Below are 14,904 nucleotides of genomic sequence, written 5' to 3'. Positions count from 1 at the left end.
GCACTGGAAGTTTCCATCAGTGGGCAAACTGGGCACAAACAGGATGAAAGGTTTATCTGATGATACTTCTGGATTTTTACAAGGGTCAAACTGTAGGAAGAATGCAGCAGAAAGTAAGAGACAGCAGCTGAAATGTGGGTGGCAGGAAAACCAAACCATGGCTCGTGTGGCCAAGGGTGTTTCAGGGGCAGAAGGCTGGAGGCAAGCTGCAAGACAGTGCATGGTGTCTGTTGTTCTTTGCTGAAAAATTCAATGTTCAATCTTTTCAGCTTTCCATAGGGGACAGCTCTCACCAGCTGGTCTGCTGGAGTGAGGCTTCTTTAGGTCTTCAGTCCTAAAAATCACCATGGACACATTTCTATCTAATGGACCTGGTACTTGGTGCAGCTAGGAGACAGCAGAATATTTTTATTTGTTTATTTTTGCTTCTCTTTGTCCTGCCTGCAGTATTGAGCTAACACAGAGAGAATTCCTGCTGAGCTGGACTGAAATCTGCCAGTAATGACACTTGAGGCATTAGGCTGAGCTGGGAATGAATAATGGTCCAAGAGAGAGCAGCATTTGCATTCCAGCATGAGCATGGAAAGGGAACCTGTGCTTGTTTTCACACTCAGCATCCTTGCTGGGGGGGCTCTGGCTGTGCCTCTGGTCCCTCTGCTGTCTGTGGGTTGCCAAAAAACACCTAAGAAATTTGGATTTAGCTGGCACAGGCTTTGTTTGGTAGAGATATATAAATGAGAGATGATCCAGCTGAATTCCCCAAGATGAATTTCTAGTGCTGGAAGTCAAAAGAGAAGAAAGAACAGAAGGTTTTGCTGTGTAAATTTAGCAAATGTGGTTTGGAGTAATTTAGAAAAGTTTGTGACTCAAAACAAGTCATGCTGTCTACTTTCAAGAGAAAGATTTGGTTCTCAGGATATCTTTGTGTTTCTACTACTAAAGCCTGGAGAGAATTGGGTTTTAAAGGTGATAATTCTTCTAACAATTTTACTGTCTTTTTTACACTTAGGGCTTGTTGTTACACTGAAAAAGAAGCAACAAAAAACCCCCTAAAAGAGTCACACCAGAGCTCAGATTTCAGTATTTTATGCTGCCAAGGGATCTATGGTTTCAAGGCAATTATGTCACAGCCTGGCTTTGCAGTGGGATCTCAGTACCTGAGAAGGAGAGAGCTGGAAACATGCAGAGATCTCTGATTTTATTGGAGCTCCTACATGCTGGGCACACCTAGGACAATTCAGTGCAATGGGAAAAGAAGGACAAAGATTTGCAAGAATTCAGTGCAGTTGTTTTGTTGACTTTGCAGTGTTTCAGCAACTTTTTCAGCTGCTGTAGGAATGGAGAGCAAGTCTCGCTTTCACTGGGTTGGAACTGCTTGCCTTTGGGTAAGACTTGGTGTAGCAGCAGAGAAAAGGCTACACCAGCCTGTCTGAAAAAGGTTCCAAGTGGAGGAATTAGGAGGTATTAGGCTCTTTTAAAAGACATGGCATTTTCTTTTGGTGTTTTTTTTTTTTGAATAATGAAATGTTGAGAAAACTTACCCAGCCAGTGTCAATCTGAGTGAAGGGGAAATGAACCATAGTAACACAGCAAATAAACAGATCAAAGGCATCAGAAAACACCAAAAACTTCTTTTTTTTTTTTTTTTTTCCCCATAACACCAGGCAATTAGTAGATTAATAAAGATACTCATGGTTGTTTGAACTCTCATTAACCTACAAGGACAGTCATGTGTGGTCTCCTTTCCAGAGCTCAGCCAGCATCTGGCATAATTATTGGCTGCATCTTTTTCAGTAATGAGTTGATTGGGGTGACAGAGATGCTTAATAAGCATCTGTGGTTTCATCTGCAGGATACAGATATCCAAGTGCACAGAGAGCTGATTTGAGAGCCCAGATGTCCAAACACCCTGCTGTCCCTGGGGAGGGCAGGCTGCTGCTCATCGAGGGCAAACCAGAAGTTAAAATATTGAGTTTCTGGCTAGAGATGTCAGAAGCTCTTCAGGGGCTGCTCTTTTCTGTGTTTGACACTGCAGGAGGGGGCACTGCTTGAGGTGGGAGCAGCTGTTTCCCTCTTCAGAGTGGCAAAATGCAGCTGGGAGGTAGAGCTGCTGAGAACACCTCTGGGAAACTGGAGAGGGGCACTGAGCACTGGCACTGCTGTGCCAAAATGAAACTTGAGCTTCATTTCAGCACATTGCACAAAAGATAAAACTTATACTTTTTTAATATATAGCTCACAGGACCAGACAACTGCAGAGATTCTCTGTTAGCTCTCACATGAATGTCTTGTGGGTTTACTTGAAGTCACATTTTTAAAAAGGGAAAACAGTGGGTTTGGATTGTGACCTTGATGTGGGGATGGTGGGCATCCGTGGTGTTTGCAGTTCCCAGAACTACAACTGGACTTTACCCATGTGCTGGGCTGGGTAAATTCCATCTTGGCTGGAATGAAGATTGACTGTGGAACAACGTCTCTCACTCACAAGTGTGATTTTCCAGGTGCCAGAAATATTAAAATGGAATGAGTAGACTACAGCTTGAATGTGAACAAAAAAAAGGTGTTTTCCCCTGATTTTTTTAATGTGGAAATCCAGCTGTCCTTGAAGCTGCTGTGCTTCAGCAAGTGGGGGAAAACCAACTGCTTTTTCAAATCTCCCACAGAGGTAATGGCTCACCAGCAGCTGCCTGCCCTGGGCAGCACCTCTGGGCACGAGCTGGGTGCCATGGAGCAGACTGCAAGGTGGCTGTGTGGATGGGATTTCTCATGGGAAATCTCATTCTCCTGCCTCTGGGACATCCTTTGCCCCAAGGGAAGCTGGCCAGTGCATGTATCTCCAGAAATGGGGCTTGAAAACCTGGCTAATGGAAGACTTGCAGAAGCACCAGGCTGGGGTGAGGAGAAGATAAATTGCAGGATGTGTTTGTTTCAAAACACCTGCACCATGGGCAAGCTGTGAGACTTGCCATGAGGTCTGCAAGCGTGCCCTGCCTCCCCACAGCTCTGCCTTTCATGCTTTAAATGAGTGAGCACTGTGACCTTCAGCCCAGGCAGCGTGGGCAAGGACAGTGGGCATGGTGAGGAAAGGCTGCCAGGGGCTGGCTGAGGGGTTTTGTGCAGTGCAGTGTCTCGGGTGGTGTCAGTGAGACACTGTGGATGTCATCCTGGTGCCCTTTACAGATGTACAGCAGGTCTGACTCAGTTCCTGAGCTCATTCTTGGCAGGATGAGTCCTCACCTTGGAGCAATGGGTGCTGGAGAAAGCAGTGCTGTTCCTGAGACCTCTTGGTGAGGCAGAAATGACAGTGATTAAAAAAAGAATGAATTAAAAATCCACAGGTCCAGCATGAATTTGGCTCTGGCGAGCACTCTGCCATGCCATATGCTGCAGTGAGTACTGCCAGTATTTGGGGGTTTATTTTATAAATGTATTTTTAAATGAAAGAAATGAAAGCAAAACTTTTGGCAGGGCCAAAGGCAATAAACTGTGCCACTCCAGGAACACAGAATCACCTTGCAGGGCCTGAAGCACAGCAGCTGCTTGGCTGCTGCCCACCTGCTTCACCTTTTTCTTCCCATGTTCGCTGTGCAGCAGGGGTCGTGTCTCACTTTCAGTCATTCTGACTTCCTAACATGAAAGGCACTCTAGAAATACAGCTATTAGTCTGTTCAGGTGTGCTGCAGTGCTAACACTTGCTTTAAGTCCCTGTGTTGGCCTGATGTTCAAAAGATAGAAGATTGCTTGTGTGAAGCTGACGTATCCATGTGGAAGGGGTGAGCTTGACTTCTCTGGAGTTTTCAGCCAACACTGAGGTCACAGAGCTGTGAAAGCTCATTGCACAGTGCCCTTTGGTGGCAATCAGTTCCTAGGAGTGATTTTCTAATGCAAATGGCCTTCTTGTAGACAGAAAATCATTTAATTATGTGTTCAGAAGCAGCACAGGAGCCTTCACCTAATGTTCTCCGTAGTCTGATGTTATATAACTTTACAGAAATAGGTGGGTTTTGGTTTTGGTTTCCTCTGTTTCCCACACAACTTTACACGAGAAATAGTTTTAGCTGCTTACAAAAGGAGTTCACAAAAGCAGCTGAAGAAAGCCACAAGGGGAGATGCAGTGGCAAAAGGCACAACTGTTAAGAGTGCTGGGCAGGCACAGCCATGGAGCAGCTTGGGGACACCTCTGGGGAGATAGCCAAAGTCCTGCCTTGAGCAAGAAGAGGGGTCAAAGAGGGGTTTTCTGTGCCTCCTGTGCCTTTTATGCTGGGAGCAGGTTTGTGTCTTTGGACTGCCCAGGCAGATGCATTCCCTGACAGCAGGCTCAGCTCACCCTCTGTGCTCTGCTGTGGCATCCTTTGCTTCTCTCTGCCTTCCTCCCCCCTGACCACACAGCAGCTGAACAGCAAGAGAAGTTGCTGCACCTTTTGGTAACTGAGCCTTTGGCTGTTCTCTCCAGGCTCTGAACTTTGGCAGTGCCAGGAGAGCAGCCAGAGCAGTGTGTATGGAGTTTGAAATTCATACACTAATTTGAAAGCCAGCCATTTGCACTGTTGTGTCAATAACAGACAGGTTTCTTTTCAGTTTGCTCAGGGCAAGCACATTTGCCCTGGGCTCTCATTTCTGCCCCTCTTCCCCCGTGGGAAGTCCTTGGGAACCTTTGGGTGCGTGGCAGCCAAAGTCTCTCGGTACCCCTGGCTCCATAGAGGGGTTGTTCAGGCTGCTGTCACTTGCCACTGTGGTGCTGAGCAGGTCCCTGCAGGCTCCCAGGGTGGGTGACAGTCCCCTCAGCAGCTGGGTGGGCTCTGTTTTCCCCTGCTGGGCTTGCCAGCTCCTCAGAGGACACAGCCTCTGCTCGGCTCCTCTCCTCGTGTTTGGGTGGAAGGATGGAGAGCGTGCCCAAGACCCAGAGAAAGCAACTAATGTGAAGTGGAAAATTAATGTGAGGGGGAAAACCTCAACAAAACCACTTTGGTGAGACAGACAGAAGTCTGTACCTTTGAGTAGCCTGGGTTTGTCTCTCGTTTGCATGTGTTTGAGGCAGGCTAAGTTGTGGTGTTGCAGAACAACCCCTGCGTGACAGACCCTGGCAGGTTTGGGTCTCTCTGAAGATCAGTTTCAATCTCCCAGCCCATTTCAGCCTCTTGTGGTGATCTGGAGGCTGCCTCAGGCACTGAGATGGCTGTTCTTCTCACTTTGACGTTTCCTGAAAACTTGAAATTACTTGATAGGACAAACTCCCAGAGTGGCATTTATTAGACTTCCCTTGGGGTTGTTCATCCTCACATGGAAAAGTGTCTGGTTTATATTTTTAACTAATGTATTTAATCACAGTGAAAAGATATTGGGCTGACTCTCCAGGGCCCATGCCCATCTGTGGTCCCTTGTGAGAAGGCAGGACATTAGCAGTGCTTGGATCTAGGCTTGGACCCTCCCTCAGGTGCCTTCAAGCTCATAAATCATAAAAACAGTATATGAAGGCTAGAAAAACTTCATATAGTAGACCTTCTACTTGCTATTAAACCAGTTGAATTTCCTTTTTTATATCATTGTTGAAAATCTTTCAAAAGGGGCTTCTTGGGCAATAGAACTTTTCAAAAGTTCTGGCATTGTTTTGATGCTACTTTTATAACATTAGAAATTAGTGGCGTGTCACTGAGTTCTGTGCTCAAGTAGGGAAATGAAGATGATATAACCCAGCAGGCAAAGGGACAGGAAAAGAATTTGGGGAACAAATCCTGTGTGGTTTTGTGTGCTGGGAGTTTTTGTTTGCTTGTTTAAATTGGGGGTTGGGTTTTTTGTCCAAACTGCTTTTACGCTCTTCTGTCTTTCAGTTGTGTGAGTCTATAAAATACAGCCTGGGGAATCACAGTGATAGTTGAACAAATGCTAATTGTAGAATGTGGGAGTAATCTGCCATTGATAAAAATGCCCTCAAGAAAAATCAGCTGTCTGCTGTGTTGTGGAGACCTGTGGGGTTTAGCCCAGTTGGAGAAGTTTAATGGGAGGAAAACAAAGTTTTGTGTTGTGAATATTCTCACCTGTGGCCTGAAATGGTGTGTCCAGAAAAAGGAATGTTCAATACAGCTCCTCTGAAAGGTCTGTCGTTAATTGTGCAATCCTGGTTTTGTCCAATTCACAGAAGAGGGCAGAATTGAAAATGCAATTTTTAAAGGCATTGTTTTTGGTGTTTCTGGTTAGCACTTGATGTTTATTGTTTTCCACTAAGACACTGCTTCTTTGACTTTTTAGTGCAGCTGAGGCAGTGGAGGAGACCTGAGTACGTGAAGGGTTCACATTCAGGTTTCCATCCCTTTTCTGTGTATGAACAATAACACCAAGAGAGAAGAAACTGCTTCTGCCCCACTGAACCTGTGTATCAGCTCAGGAAGATTTGGGTTTTTAAAATGTCAAATGCTTTTCAGTTTTATTCATCATCAAAATTGCTTTGTATCTTCCCAAGCTGCAGAAGGATTTTTATTGCTTTGTCCTGGTATAAAAATACAACCAAGTGGAGATGCTCCAGAGTTAACAGTGGATTTCCCACAGGAGCCTGTGTGTAAAATCCTGCTTTAGAAAGAGCTGTATTCTTAGCTGCAGGGCAAAGGCAGGACTTAAGTGTATTATTTGAATGTAAGTTCATCTTGAAAAGCAGTGAGTTGAAAGTGACACCTTCTTGCTCAAAAGACCTGTGCTCTTTTGTGCTAAAAAACAGGACTACTGTGACAGCCTGTAAAATCAACACAGCTGGGCTCTCTTCCTTCCTTCTCATAATTTCATTTTCATTTCATTTCTCAAATTTCAAGCAGGCTTAGCGAGGCTGCTCTCATTTACTTATACAGCAGGCAAAATTCAGACCAATGAAATGATGTACAAAACCACTTTGGGCCAACAAAGAAGTGGCACTGGTGGCAATAAATGGGAAGAGAATAGTCCAGTTAAAGTCCCAGATTTTGTAGTCTGGGTTTGCAGCCAGGAGCACACTGAGCCTTGAGAGCAGTGCTCCCACCACTGCCCATTACTGCAGCTTAATTAGCCCTGACTTTAATAATCCCAGCCTTGGGTGATGGGTCACAGTTGCTGCTGCAATTTTTTAGGCAGCTAATACAGGTAGAGGAGAATTACATAATGCTGTCAAATTGGGAAGTTAAAATGTGTTTTCAAATCATTCACTTCACATGTCCAGTTTATTTAGTAAATTTACTTCTTTCTCTCACACATATTTTGTATGCAAAGTAATGTGAAAGGTGCAAAGAAGAAAGGTTGACCCCTATTGAAAATCTGTAAGTTTCTGAGTGATGGAGGCACTCAACAATGTTTAGAAAATCTACTCTTTTGGAAAGCTCTTCCTCTTGCTCCTTTACAGAAAGCAGTGAAGATGATGCTGAAAATATTTTTTCACCTCAGCTGTGGTCATACTTTTAGCACTACCAAGTTTTAAAATGTTCATATATTAGGTCCACTATAAGATATGTGCAGCTGCCTTCTTGCACAGTCAATAATTTCTATGGAAATTGGTGGACAGCAAATTGTATTTTCAAAACTGGACCCCTTTCTTTTTAATTTGCTACCGAGAGAAGGTAATTTCTTTTCACATTTTGAATAAATGGAATACCTGCCCCCAGAAACTTGACTACCAGCAGTCTTAGACTATTTTCACAGCTCCTTTTAGAAAGGCAAAGAAAATTATTTCTTTTTGGGAAAGTGTTTCTGGTTATGAGCACCAATCATGCCCAGATAAGGGTTCAAGAAATTCTTGGCTTAAATTGCAGCAAAGAAACCTTTAGATCAGAGTCAGAGCCAAGCTTGAAAATGGCATTAGGGTGGTGACAGCCCAGAAGTGCTGACCTGAAGAGTTCAGGCAAGCCCAGAGATATTTAGAGAGGTGCACAGCACAAGCTGGAAGGATTTCCCTAAGGGATGAGCTGGGTAGAGCTGGTCCAGTCTTCTAGCTGGGAGAGAGGAGATTGTCAATCACTCCCTCATCTTCTGTCATGCAGGGCTTGCTTCCTTAATTCCCCTGTGCAAGGAAGAATGAGAAGACAGACAGAAGAATTTCATACATGTGTTAGGGTATGTCTTTGACAGAAAGTCACTGATGTAGAAACACAGTTCAACACATTCAGTCTTTCTCTGAATCTCATGTTTGAAGGGGTTGTTTGGATTTCCATGGGCAAAACCTGATTTAAAATTGCAGGAGAAAGCCACGATGATTCCTCAGCACAGATAATCAGGAAAGTTTGTTCAGGAATGGCTGGTACCTGAGGTAGTCCCTTGGATTTCTGTTCTGGGCAGCATGTCCTCCATCAAAGAGCAAAAACTGCTGTCCCTCCTAGCAGCCCTGAGCAGTCCATGATGCTTCAAGGAGGGAGGATTACCTGCTGTCCCAGGCTGATGATGCTTCCAGGAGGGAGGATTCCCTGCTGTCTCAGGCTGATGATGCTTCCAGGAGGGAGGATTCCCTGCTGTCCCAGGCTGATGATGCTTCCAGGAGGAAGCATTATAACTTCTATGAAACTTCCAGGAGGAAGCTTCATAACCATTCTAAATTAGAATGGTTATGAACAGTTATTTCTAGTTTTGCTCTTAGCAACACCTTTCTGGCCACATATGTAAAGGGAAAACTGGTGCAGCTATGACCAAAGCTGATGTTGAAAGGCATTCCCATGATGTGGTTCGTTGTCCTCTGGCAAGCTTTTCACATTTGGTAGATACTGTCAAGGCTAATGCTTCTTCTGGGGTCAGTCTGTCACTTTGCTAATGCTGGTTCCTTAATCTAATTTTTTTCTCCTTCATCTTTAAAGGGAAGAAAAATATGGAACAGATTTGCCTTCACTGGGAAAACATTGTCCTTCTCCCTATGGCCCAGTCCCTGCCACGTCAGGGACAGCACTGTCAGTGTCCTGGCAAGGGGCATTCTCCCACTGCTGGCAGTGCCATCGCATGGCACAAGGGTTGAAGACAGGACACAGCTCTATGACTCTCTTCAGGTGGGTTTTCTTACAGAATTCCTTGGCAGCAAAGTAGTAGAAGATGGCATCGAGGCAGCAGTTGAGGTTGGCAAATGTCATGGAGACCTGGAGGAAGAGGCTGATGGTCTGCTTCATCCTGCAGCCCACGATCACGTGCTGCCTCACCAGGCACTGCAGCAGGATCCCAAGGTGGACGGGCGTGAAGCACACCAGGAACACCACCAGGTTGATGACAATTACTCTCAATGAGCCTCTCTCTTCTACCTTCTTTTTCTTGTCATGAGTTTTGTGATTCAGGAGAATCCAGATGGTTTGAGCAGAGCAGAAAACCATCACAGCAAGCGGGATCAGAAACCCAAATATTTCCACAGAAACGATGAAGGGCACACTCCACGTCTGACTCGACATGTTGTGAAAGCATTTAATAGGTTCCTTCTTCTGAAACACAAAAATTGGGATGCTGCAGATCCAGGCTGCTGCCCAGATGGAGCAGCAAATCACCACAGCCCACCTGGGGGATTGCTTAGCTCGGCCTTCAAAGGGGTGCCTTATGCAGATGTACCTGTCCACGGTGATGCAGACGATGATGAAGATGCTGATGTAGGTGTTGACGAAGTAAGGAGCCTGTATGAAGGAGCACAGCAGGCCAGGCACCCTGGTGACAGAGTAGTACAGCTTTGGTGGCAGCGAGAGGAGCAGCAGGACGTCTGCCAGCACCAGGCTGATCATGTACACCCAGGTCTTGGTCTGCCTCCTCCAAAAGCAGCAGAACACAGACAGGGCCAGGCTGTTGAGCAGCAGCCCCAGGATGAAGGTGGGGATGGAGAGCCCCAGCTGCACGCTCCATGCCAGGCTGTCAATGGCTGTGAAGCTGCAGTTCTCACTGCTGTTGGTCATTTCTGCCCTGAAATGACAAAGAGAGAAGGTTGGAAATATGTAAGACTCGCAGCTAATGCCATGACAAAGACAAACCAAGAGCCTTTCAAACACAGTTCTAGAATTTTTTGGTTTTGAGCTGGACACTTGGTCAGCCTTTGTTGAAGACAGAAAGTGAAACATTTCAAGCTTTCTATTTCCAATTTGAGTGGCTTGGTATGTTACAAGGGAGTCTGATTCTCAGGGGAAAGTAGTCAGCATCCACTGATTCCCTTCCCATGGAAGAGAATCCCTTTCAGACAGCAGAAAGACTGACTCCTTCAAACACATATTTTCTAAAACTCCAAAGGCTACTGGTCATCTTTAATAATTTGTACACCTGTTGAAGTTTCCTTCAACACTTATGCTTAGTTTTGTTGCTACACAGAAATTGATGAAATGACTATTCCATATTAAGGTATGTTGATCTGATAGCTGGGATTTTACTCTTACATCCAAATCCCCATGCATCAGTAGCTTTTGCTGATGTGCTTTTACTGCACCCACATTTATATGATATTTTAGTTTCATACAGTGCTTATATCCAGTGCAGTATTTTAAAAGGTCAACTTAAGAAGACTGATCTTTATTCTAGGTGCAAAATGAGTGAGCATGTTTTTTTTTCACTTGTGCTTAACTTTGAGCATTGTTTAAATTTGGGGTGTGCAGTTTAAATTTTAACTGATTATCTTAGACCATCTAGCAAAGATTAGCAAGTAGAAGTCATGACATCTTCATAATGCAATTCTTAAAAAAAAATAATTTATCTTGAATGTTATCACTGTTTTTAAAAATATACATATGCTTTAACAAACTATGCCTTAAAAGTGCTTTTTATAAGTGCTCCTTAAATCAAAATCACAAAAAGTCCTAAAAAAGCAAAGGAAATTGGTAGTTGAAGTTCCCAGTCCAGTTCAGCCAACCAAGCAGCTCAAAAGAAATTTTAGGAGTAAGAGAAGGTGTTTAAAGAAGAGTTGACCAAGAGGAGGATCTTTGCTTTGGAGGATGAGCAGAGACAGCCCTTAAGCACTGCCAAACAGAGCTAAACTTTGCTTAAGAAACCAAAACCAACTAGTGAAAGATTTTTTTTTTTGTGTGTGTGTGTGTGTGACTAAAATAAAATATTTAAAAATGTACAGAGAAACAGAGAACAGCTGAGGAGACAGCCTTGCATTTGGACAACTCTTCTACCATTAATTTCACAGGAATGCTGACATTGTGCTGGAGCTCAGATGAGGGATGGCTGATGGGAATCAGTGGCTGATAAAGGAAATAACTGGATCTGAACACAGAATGCACTCAGAGCTTAACATGCTCCTATCAGTGAAACATTTATTTCCAGCTCAGACTACAGAAGGGACAGGCACATAAAGCTGAAGGTCCAGGCCAGCAGTTGTTATGAAGTCTGGATGTTCTTAGTGTGGCTGGAAAAGGTTCAGTCTATCTGTTGTAGGAAAGAGTGTCAAGTGTGATTAAAGCAGTTCTGTAGCTGATGAGCCTAAGCTTCACACGGATTTATAAAGAAAAATGCCAAATAAGTCTTGGAGAGCTCTTACAGACCCTTATCTTTGATGAAGTATCTGCTTTTTCATTCAGGAGAAAGGCTGAGGATTTTAGGCACTGCATTTCAGCAAAGTGGACTAGAAGTGAGTGGATAGAAGTGAGGGTTAGATCAAAGGCTGCTCAGGAATGAAATGATTGCCTGAAGCTGGTGAGGATTACAAACAGACTGGATGGAGGTTACTAAGGGGATGCAGGGCACTGAGGCTGCTCTTGGCTGTGTGACCCCACTGTGGGAGTGAGGGTGACCTCAGGGGAGGGGCTGGGTGCCACTGCCACCTGAGCTGGGCTGGCACAGCGTTGGCAACTGAGGGGACAGCAAAAGGAAAGCTGGATGTTATCACTGGATTTATCTGCTAGAAACGAGAGCAAAAGGGAAAAACTTGGTTTGGTCATCAGGGTGAGGCTAAATCAGCCCATTTGAGCCAGCCATATGTGGCACTAACTTGGAAAATCACGTGTTTGTGGTGTATGAGAAGTGAGAAAATCACACAGAACATGGAGCTGAGTCAGTGCTGTGTGGGGCTCACTCTGGGGAGATGCTGCTGTCACTGAGGGGCAGGGCAGGGGACATGGGAACACAAGCTTTAGTGGGAGCAGGGTGTCCTGTGGCCAAGGGCACCCATCTGCATCGGGAGAAAATCAGGCAACATGAAACATTTTGGGGTAGTGACAGCACCTGTCAAGCCGGCACTCGTGTGCTTTGTAAATGTATCAGAAAACCATGCAGGGTGACTCTTCAAAGCCTGAGGTTTGGTGTAGGTGTGGAAGGAGAGATTAAAAGTGACCTCGCCCCTGATAAATCAGAGTTGTACTAATTACCAAAGAACAGCAGCCTTGCCCTTAATGGGTCACAGCAGTGACTGATAAAGATGAGTGTGATAAAAAGGGGGGGGGTTGGCTGGTCAGGGAGGGCCTGGAGGAAGAGGAGCTAGAGGGGCCCTGAGGAAGAAGGCAGGATCCAGAGAGGCACAAAGAACAAGACACAGAAGAGAGCTGCTGCTGCTGCTGCTGCTGCTGCAGATGTGCTGTGAGCTCAGAGTGGCTCTGATGGAGCTGGAGCCTGCAGTGACACTCGAGCTGGTGTGACTGGCACTCACATTCCAGCAGGAACAGCCAGCAGTCAGGGTCTGGCAGAGAAGCCAGCAGCAGGAGCTTGCTGCAGTCAGCCAGGATGGCTGAGCTGTACAGAACAATAAACCAGGAACCTTTTCATGCTGTTACATGGGAGTCTGTGTCTTGGCTCATGTCTACCCCTAACAAGAGCTCTGCTGCAGCAGTTTGGTGCCACTTTTATTGCATCACTAGCTCACTGAATGCCTTTTCTTTAGAATTCATTGGGACCAAATTCCATGTAGCATTACTCCAGAAAATTATTAGTTTCAAGAAAAGAGCCTTTAAATTGATAGCTGTCTGGCTGTCAAAAACAGAGTGGTTTTTTATGATTTTAGTGTCTCAAAAATAAAATTCATGTCTGGAGTAATCCATGGGAATTGTTTGCAACTGTTCCAGACTAAGTAATGTTTGCTTAGGGTTCACTTGAAGAATCATTTTCATTGACAAATAACCTTGCAGTCATTTTATAAGCATCATCTTTACTGCACTGTCCAAATTATTAGTAAAAACACTGCCAACACTCATCCTGAAAGAAACTGAACTGTACCAGAATCTCAGTGGGTACCACGAATCATGCAGAGGTTTCAGACTGCTCATGTTTCCTTTGCTTATGAGAAGTTCTTCAGAGGCAGTGTGTGAGCCTGTTCCCCCTCCTACAGCCCCCTCTCCCTCTGCTGACGGGTTCACAGAGGAAGTCAAATAACTTCTGTTTCAGTCATTCTCAGATTAATCTCTGCAGATTTTTACTTACCACTGACTCGAGTTCTGCATGCTTACAAATAGATTCTTTGGTGAGTGATTCCAGTTTTTCTTTCAAACACTAAAGCCAGGATTACAGATCTAGTTTGTCCAACTCCTTCCTATCCCCCTTCTCAAGAGAGGCACCACGTTTGCTCTTTTCCAGGCTTCCGAGGAAAATTTCTGTCCTCAACAGGTTTTTGAAGGAATCTCCTGTGGCTTCAGGATTGTTTCAGACAACTCCTAGAAACCAAAAGATAATACAAAGATAATACAAGAGCCTGTAATTACCAGTACTGAAGACAGTGTGCCTTAGCTGGCCCAACCTCTGTGGCATCACTGCTCCATTTGTTCTATTTCTCCTGCTGAGGATTTTCTACTTCCTTTGAACTCATGAAACATTAATTGGGTTTTGCCATAGCAGGAGCTTGTGGTTTAGTGAGCAGCAAAGGTGTTCTGACCTAGAAATGAACAGCAAGGTTTTACAGTAATCCCTCCATTAGGTTTTTTTGCAGAATTCATGAATGATTTCCTCTTTGCAGCTCGGGCCCAAGTTCATCTGGGATTCACACAAATCTGTGTGAGAGCACAGGTTAGAGATGTTACTCCAAGGGTATTCTTGTCCATGAAAGCTTCAGTAGCAGAAACATGCTTTGTTTCTATCTATTTCCTCGAACATTATTGATGTTAGATGTAAATTATTCTGTTGTGGATGTACTGGAGAAGAGTGAGATGGCTCAGTGCCATGAGCTGCAGATCCCACTCCTGCCAGGTATTTCACCTGTAGCTGGATAATTTCTTACAGGTTTTTTTCCTAAGTATTTTGATTATAACAGAATAGATTTATATTTATCACTAAAACAGAAATCTTTCTTTCTGCTCTAAGCTAAACAACATTACGTTTGACCTTATTGTTGGAACTTTATAAATAACAATCATCTAACCAGCTTCAGAAGCGTCTACAACCAATGCTGCTACGAAATTGTTGGAAAAATAAAAGTCAGTAACTGAAACAGGAATTACTTTACCTGAGCCCTGGCAAGCAGATCAGCAGCATTGCTTCAGTCCAGGCTGTTCTAGAGAGCATGAGAGCGTTTTCTTACCGCCCGTGCCTTACAGTTTTCTAAGCGGCAAACACAACCACATCCTTCTTTTCTTCTCTTTTTTTCCCCCCCGTCTCAAAATATGCTCTGTGCCTACTTACACAGGCAAGTGAAGGTGGAAAAAGTGTAAAGATTTGAATCCACAGATGTTTCCAGTCAGCAGTCAAAGCAGGGTGGGGAGCAATTCCTCTCTAAGTCAGGGGCGCAGCCTGGCCTTTACCTGGAGCTTTTGTGAGCTTGTGGTGGCCACCTCCAAATATCCAGTTATTCCTTGAGATGGAGAGGAGCTGGAATGTGGAAAGTTGTAGGAGAGGTTGTAATAAAAACAGGGTTTCTTCCCCCAGTTTCTGCTCCATTTGCATACTGGGGATCAGCAGTGAAGCACTCAGAGGCCTCTGAGAGGTACAGCTCCTTCCACACATGCAGCTGTTAAACTATTTCAGGGCTGTGTGCCACTTTTAGCCAGCTCAGGTGTGTGATTCATAACTGCAGGCTGGCAAACAAGG

The 14,904-nt window shown here is 44.7% G+C and overlaps 1 protein-coding gene and 1 long non-coding RNA gene across 2 annotated transcripts in view; one reads left to right on the top strand and one right to left on the bottom strand.

Annotated features, from left to right (window-relative positions):
• LOC127059932 (uncharacterized) overlaps positions 1-8,922 on the top strand; it is a 21,148-nt gene extending 12,226 nt beyond the window's left edge. Inside the window, exon 3 of the long non-coding RNA XR_007778286.1 lies at positions 8,799-8,922. This is a non-coding gene — a long non-coding RNA (uncharacterized LOC127059932). The remainder of the gene's footprint in view (positions 1-8,798) is intronic.
• GPR55 (G protein-coupled receptor 55) lies at positions 6,888-14,904 on the bottom strand. Its single transcript, XM_018924536.3, has 3 exons — positions 14,324-14,904; positions 13,309-13,538; positions 6,888-9,870 (listed from the first exon to the last, which is right to left on the bottom strand). Exons 2-3 carry the CDS (start codon positions 13,326-13,328, stop codon positions 8,853-8,855), a joined length of 1,038 nt encoding a protein of 345 aa, XP_018780081.1. The 5' UTR covers positions 13,329-13,538; positions 14,324-14,904; the 3' UTR covers positions 6,888-8,852.

Source organism: Serinus canaria, chromosome 9, assembly GCF_022539315.1.
Source record: "Serinus canaria isolate serCan28SL12 chromosome 9, serCan2020, whole genome shotgun sequence".
NCBI lineage: Eukaryota > Metazoa > Chordata > Aves > Passeriformes > Fringillidae > Serinus > Serinus canaria.
The sequence above is the reverse complement of the archived record's forward strand: the minus strand, read 5'-3'. Positions and strand labels throughout refer to the sequence as shown.

Coding starts and splice junctions, on each gene's coding strand:
- GPR55 (XM_018924536.3), bottom strand. CDS start 13,328: ATGCAGAACTCGAGTCAGTG. Junction 9,871..13,308: donor ATGCAGAACTCGAGTCAGTG/GTAAGTAAAAAT, acceptor TTGTCATTTCAG/GGCAGAAATGACCAACAGCA.